Source organism: Chelon labrosus (genome assembly GCF_963514085.1).
Source record: "Chelon labrosus genome assembly, chromosome: 19".
Classification (NCBI taxonomy): Eukaryota; Metazoa; Chordata; class Actinopteri; order Mugiliformes; family Mugilidae; genus Chelon; species Chelon labrosus.
The window spans coordinates 17,074,822-17,082,168 of record NC_140352.1 but is presented as its reverse complement, the minus strand read 5'-3'; the positions used below and the strand labels follow the sequence as shown (position 1 = coordinate 17,082,168).

Sequence of the window (7,347 nt, the reverse complement as noted above, 5' to 3'; positions counted from 1 at the left end):
TTCTGTATTCACTGATAAATTGCTATGTCATGCCAAACCACTGCTTTAATCTTCACCAACATGTGTTTTTCTTGTTAGGAATAGGTACAACTAAGCAATTTCAAAGTATATTTACAATTCTATTTATCCTAGCTGCTGCATTCACAAGCTTCTGGGGAAATCTAAATCGGAGATTTTAGAGTCCTTTTAAAGGCTTCCATTCATGAGCAGCCATTTTGGAAAGTCAAACGTTTAAATGGTATTAGCAATTAACTTTCACGTATTGTGGTTTTCCCACAAACATTTAAATACTCATCATCGTTTAAAACATTTTCGTCACATCGTTTTTTAGTAGTTACAAAGATAAACTGACACCTGCAATAATCCTCCCCGTCACTTGATGGCGCGCTTGTTCTTGACCGCCACACTCGCTGTCGCGTCGGCGCCATTGGTCGGCGCCATTGGTCGGCGCTTGTTTAAAGCGTCACCGGATGTGCAATTTCAAAACACTGACCAACAAGATACGAGCATCTACTCCTGTGTCTGGTTCACTTGAGCTTTGGTCGCTTTTGCCTATCAATTAGCGCTGGATGTGAGAGACAACTTGTTGACTTTAGTATCCTGAGGCTCCGAAATGGCGCGACCGCTGCTGGAGTTTGAGACGGAGATGTTTCTCAGCCTCTTCGGCTGTGACGGGCTGCTGGTGGTGGCTGAGGGAATGGGGATAGACCGCATCCTGCTGCAGTTTATGCGGGTTTACTCGGAGCAGGGCAGTCTGGTCCTTCTGCTCAACACGACTACGCCTGAACAGGTCAGGATGAGTTAGCTTAGCTAGCTCCACATCTCCTGTGAACGCCTCCTAACCCACCCGTTGCTAGGTGACGTGAGCTAGCAAGGTGGCTAGCTCACTTGCCAGAGTGTTAGGTACACTACTGAAAACGAGTACATTTTAATATAGCAGTCCTGGACTAAATCTTAGTTCAATGATTGAATTGTATTGTTGCTGGCACATGTTTCTATTATTCTGATAACCCCAAGTCTTTAGCGTTTAATAGAGACACTTTAGCGTTTAATTCAGTCCAGTTTAACACTGTTTCTCCTTAAACTAAACATTATAATAGTCATGAAGGGAGATTCAGGAGTTTAGGACTGCTGTATTATGTGTATTTCTTAGTGTAGTGTGTATTAGTGTACCTAATGTTTTGTCAAGTGAGTGCAGAGCAACACATAATTACACACTTCTGTTGTGAATCTTTTTTTTATGGTAAATGTGTAACTAAATTGTCGTCAAAATAAAACCTTATAGGAGTTAGACATTTTGAATTGTTGCAGTAAGAAAAGGGAAGCACGTGTGTCTTAATTATGACTATATTCCACATAGGGTAGTTCTTGCTTTTATACTTTCTGGTTTACTGTCAGTAGTGGGTGTCAGTTTTCAGCGTTCTACCCCTCCTCTCTGTGTATTGCGTTTAACAACATTTCTTTGTCGTCCTTCCTTCTCAGGAGTATTTCACAGAGCAGCTGCGAGTGGAGGGTGTGACCCACCTTCCCAGGACAGTGACCAGCGATGTCCAGAGCACTGAGCGCTATAACGTTTACACTGAGGGAGGGGTGCTGTTTGTCACCAGCAGAATCCTGGTGGTGGACTTCCTCACTGACCGCATCCCTGCTCATCTCATATCAGGTCAGACACTTTGCTAAAATGCTACAGATTTCCTGAATCGCTTTGTTTCAATTCCTATACACAGTGTCCTGATTTGAATCAGTTTGATTCAGTATGGATTCATTTAAAGACATTAAAGTTTCCAAACAATTTTATTTTAAATTAAAACTAATGTTATCACTGGTTCCAGAGTGGTTTTTTTGGCATTTCCACAATATTGTACCTTAGTTGGCACATCATTTATAAGGCTTTGCTTATGCGTACTTCTTCTCTGTTACCATACTCTTAAAATTCAATGAGCTGTCAGACCTGATGATGCTGTCAGGGTTGCAGCTTCTGTTTCATTTTGGATCTCCCTCATACGAGGACTAACCTCGTTGCAGCGAGATTTCTAATGAGCGGATGCAGGAATTGATTAGATTTGTGTGTATTCGTGTGGTGTATTTAAATAAACAATCCAAGGATTTTAAGACTCAATATCTGATCTTTCAAATCAAGATAATTTTGAATCTGAAAATCTATTTATTTATTTATTTATTTATTTTTAAACCTAGTCCTACTTGAAGTTGTTACATGTGTTCTAGCATCAGAAACTTTAGTTGGATACTTCCTGGGATCTCACTGATCACCAGAGACAGTGAATACATAGAACCCAAGTTACGTTTATAACTCTTGTTTCTTTGTCATGGGCCCGCCGTGCTCCTGGTTGCTACTCCATTTACTCCATGATTGCTACCCTCTTCAGCTTAACCATTCATTGCTGGTCGACATAAAACACCCTACTGCCAGTGCGACATTGCAGGAATGTCACCACAGACACCAGATTTAAAACTCTAGTACACTGTGAACTGCAGAGTTACGCATATGTAAAAGTCCTACAAGAATGGTGAAAAATGTCAAATATCTTAAAAATAATAAAAGATTGCGTTCAACACACTTTGAAATAAAAGTGGGGTTAAATGTACAAAAACCATGAAACACATAAAGGTAGAGAAAGTTTCAGCCATATATTATTTATTGTTGGGCTTTTTTGGTGCTATAGACTGACTTTCTGTAACTCTCTCCTTAGGTATCCTGGTGTATCGCGCTCATAAAATCATCGAATCATGCCAGGAGGCCTTCATCCTGCGTCTGTTCAGACAGAAGAACAAGACAGGCTTCATTAAGGCCTTCACTGACAAGGCCACAGCTTTCTCCTCAGGCTTCTGCCAAGTTGAGCGCGTGATGAGAAACCTCTTTGTCAAGAAGCTGTATCTGTGGCCCAGGTATGATATTTCCTGGCAGGTGTTTTTTTTTTAATAATAACATTAATAATGCGTCCAACATCTCTTCATATTTGTGCACGGTGTCCTTCATCCGACAGATTTCAAGTGTCAGTGAACACAGCGCTGGACAGGCACAAGCCAGAAGTTGTGGAACTTCATGTGTCGTTGACGCCAGCTATGAGGGCCATCCAGAGCTCCATCCTGGACATCATGAGCGCCTGTTTGAAGGAGCTGAAACGCTACAACCCCACCCTAGAGGCTGAGGACCTGTCACTGGAAAACACACTAGGAAACTCTTTTGAAAAGGTTTAATAGATATATGACACATTAAGCTGCCATGACAAATTTGACCTCAGATCATGAAGTTACATTGAATGATAAAGATTTTTAAAGGCAGGATGTGATTAGACCAACAAAAAAACATGGGTGACATGATCCTCCTGAAAGCAAAAATGATTCTTTATGATGTTGAACTCAGCCTGCCCTTGAGGGCGTGTACTAATTGTGTATCCAATGAAAGACTTTTCATTCACTTTTGAATTTCTCACGCCCTTCCCACACTTTGTTGCTCTTTTACTGTGGCACTGCTGGCTTCAAATCAAAGGGGCAGTGCTGCTCTGACCAATCAGAGCAGGCTTGGCTTTTTGGGAGGGTTGGCCTCAAAGATGTGGAGACATTCCCCATGGGACATTTACATTACAGGGAAATTTAAGTAGCACATGGATACAGCTTTTAATGTACTTTTTTAAACGTTTTACCATCTCCCCTCCAGACTATCCGTCACTACTTGGATCCCCTATGGCATCAGCTAGGGGCAAAGACCAAGGCCCTGGTTCAGGACCTTAAGGTGCTGAGGGTCCTCCTGCTCTACCTCACCCAGTACGACTGTGTCACCTTCCTCAATCTGCTTGAGTCACTGCGTTCCAGCCAAAAGAGCTTTGGCTCCAATTCGGGTAAACTCAATGTGCTTGAGCTGCTCTTAGAGCCTGATTAGATGTGTCGGTTCTGTTCTTTCATTGTTCTGATGGACGTGTCTGTTGGAACTGTCAGGTTGGCTGTTCCTGGACTCCAGTACCTCCATGTTCGTGAACGCCAGGAGCAGAGTGTACCGCATTCCTGAAAGCAAAAAGAAACTCAAAGTGGGAGCAGATCCAGAGAAACAGAAGATGTCCTCCGCTTCAGGTAACCGACCAGTGGGCAGATCTCTGACAGTGTGTTCTTCAGAGTAGATATCCACAAATGTATCTGCATGTGTCTGTGTGTAGAGTCAAGTTTAGATGACTAAAGGCTCAATGTGTGTGTGGGTTTCAGAGGTGAAGCGGGAGCTGGTGCTGGAGAAGAGCCCAAAGTGGGAGGCACTGACTGAGGTGCTGGAGGAGATTGAGAGGGAGAACAAGAGCTCTCAGCATGAACCAGGTCAGAGCTCAGTGCTATTAAAACATTAAAATGCTCTGCCAACAGTCCAAATAATGTGCTACAGCAAGGGAATATTATAGGTGTTAGCTTATAGATTCTGCAAGGTAACTTTGCTGTTGATTGAAATTATCTTTAGGCAGTTAAAATGTCACCCTATGCAGTACAGGCAAAGCATATAAAAAGATGAGCTCCTTATGTTGAATCATATTTAAAATAAACATTTTTTTGTGCATCTTAATAAGTTTGAGATCATTTGTTTCTTTTTAGTGTAGAAAAGTATGCAAGTTCACTGAAAAGTTGGTTTTATTCTCTTTCTAGTCTAAATATTTAATCAGATTTGTTTAATTTGAATGATTTTTTGATAATACTTAATACAGATATGTCATTTCATACAATATAGACAACAAAAATATAGACACTGTGCAATTTTTTCCTATTGTTTTTCCAAATTGTTCCGTCCAAGTTTGTATAATGTTGCTACAATATGTAAAACCCTGCTGTGTGTGTTTTCCTAACTGCTTTTCCTATCATGTCTCCCTAAGGCCGTGTGCTGATTTGTGCCAGTGATGACCGGACCTGTGCCCAGCTGCAGCAGTACATCAGGCACGGCTCTGACTGGCTCCTCAACCGACTCTACGCCCGCACGATCGGTAAACGGGACGCTTCAGCGGCTGCCGCCTTTGAGCTGGACTCTCACCAAAAGGGAAAAGACTGGGTCAAGAAAGGACCCAAAGGAAAGGAGCCCGCTCAGAAAAAAAAGACCACGAAGGGCAAAAGCAGGCCGTCGCTGACCCTGACGCAGATGATGGGGAAAGAGGAGACGGGCGAAGCGGCCGCGATGGGCAGCAGCGGAGACGAGGATGAACTGGTGGAGGAGGACGACGGAGAAGAGGAAGAGCTCAAGTTAGATTTGTCATCAGATGCCTATTATGGTGTCCTAAAAGAGCCGCTGACTGTCATCCACCCACTTAAAGGCTGCACTGACCCCCATAGCCTGACCAGGGTGCTGCATGAGGTGGAGCCCAGCTTTGTGGTGCTGTATGACGCTGAATTGAGTTTTGTCCGCCAGCTAGAGATCTACAAAGCTAACCGGCCTGGAAAGGCACTCAGGGTGTATTTCCTCATCTATGGAGGCTCCACAGAAGAACAGAAGTACCTCACTGCACTGTCTAAGGAGAAGAAAGCATTTGAACATCTCATCAGGTCAGAACCATTTCTTTCTCCTCATGTATCTTGGTAGTACGTGTTTAGGTGTATTGTGTTGAAGTGTTGGCTCCTCATTGGTGTTTGTTGTGTTTTTCTGTAGGGAAAAGGCTACTATGGTCATCCCAGAGGAGAGGGAAGGACGAGAAGACACCAACCTAGACCTCGCTAGAAATTTAGAACCTGCTAATGCCACCACCAACAGCCGCAAAGCAGGCATGTCTGTTTTTATTCTAAATGATCATTTTCACATTTAAAATGGTGTGTAGTTTGTATCTGACTGGTTTATGGTTTTATTTAATTCTTTGTCCAACAACCAGGAGGCCAGGAGCAGCCCAAGGAGCCCTCACGAGTCATTGTGGACATGCGTGAGTTCCGCAGCGAACTGCCTTCCTTGCTCCACCGCCGTGGGCTGGACATCGAGCCTGTCACCCTAGAAGTAGGTGACTACATCCTGACCCCGGACACATGCGTCGAGCGCAAGAGCGTCAGTGACCTGATTGGCTCGTTGCAGAGCGGCCGCCTCTACACGCAGTGCCTCTCCATGACCCGCTACTACAGGAAACCAGTGCTGCTCATTGAGTTCGACCCAGCTAAACCGTTTTCCTTAGTGGCCCGGTCAGATTTCCGTCATGAGATTTCGTCAAATGACATCTCTTCGAAGCTTACCTTGCTCACGTTGCACTTCCCACGGCTTCGTATACTATGGTGCCCGTCCCCGCACGCCACAGCCGAGCTCTTCCTGGAACTGAAGCAAGGCCGACTCGAACCTGATGCTTCAGCGGCTCAGGCAGTCACGGCTGAGTCAGACACAGTGGCTGAATCTGCAGACCTCTACAACCCGGGACCTTATGACTTCCTGTTGAAAATGCCTGGGGTCAATATGAAAAACTACAGGGCTCTTATAAAAAATGCGGACAGCATTGCAGACCTAGTCAAACTGAGTCAGGATAAGCTTGCAGAAATACTCGGGAATACTAACAGTGCCAAGTTGCTGTACGAGTTTCTGCATAACGCTGCTGATGTCCCAGCTCCTGTGCAGAAAACCAAACAGACATGATGGACAGTAAAGCAGGACCTCTGACACATGTATACAAATGTATTTTCAGTGCCATCAAGATTAGCTCTGCATTTTAAAACCAGATGAAGATCAATGCAGACTGAACCGACACCTTGTTTTTGTACAGAATGAGAGAAGTGAAATGTGTGTGATATTTAAGTGTGGAATGAACTAAAATATTGCAGATATTTATTGTTTGTAATATGTCAAACTTTTTTTTTTAAATAATATTTTTATATTTTGGGATTTTTTTGAAATTATCTGTCATTTTCAAATAAAGCTTTCTCGAACAAATGTTTTACAGCACTCTGAAAACATCTTTTATATTTTAAATATTTAACTTTTTGTGTGATTATTGATTATTATCTTTTTGTCTTTAACCGAGATGAGAAAGAATCCATCCAAGAATCAAAATCCATTTTGAAATAATAAGGCTATAGCCAGTAAGGCAGTGCAGGTTGGATCCCCTTTCTATCTGTACACTAAAAACTATCAAAAATTTAAGACATAAAAAAGGCCCAAAAAATGATTCAAATATTAGGGAGGTTTACTCTAATTACTGATATAGAGGGGTGGGAAAAGATACCACAAAGTAATACTAAATATGGTCTCAAAATGTACACACAATAATATGAAATGGCAATGAGCACAAATGCAGCAGTCCAGTAAAAGTCTATTTCACTTTCTATTATTAATCCCTTGAAATCTGAAGATACTGGTTTCATTGGCTGTCAGGGGTTAAAATATTACTCATAGTTTAA

At 42.7% G+C, this 7,347-nt stretch overlaps 1 protein-coding gene across 1 annotated transcript; it reads left to right on the top strand.

The window, feature by feature from the left end:
• Nucleotides 1–489: 489 nt before the first annotated feature.
• On the top strand, nt 490–6,874 carry ercc4 (excision repair cross-complementation group 4). Its single transcript, XM_084568053.1, has 10 exons — nt 490–790; nt 1,483–1,663; nt 2,712–2,907; nt 3,006–3,213; nt 3,680–3,860; nt 3,958–4,089; nt 4,219–4,323; nt 4,866–5,526; nt 5,630–5,742; nt 5,847–6,874. The coding sequence occupies exons 1-10, from the start codon at nt 614–616 to the stop codon at nt 6,584–6,586; spliced, it is 2,694 nt and encodes an 897-aa protein (XP_084424179.1). The 5' UTR covers nt 490–613; the 3' UTR covers nt 6,587–6,874.
• Nucleotides 6,875–7,347: the final 473 nt, after the last annotated feature.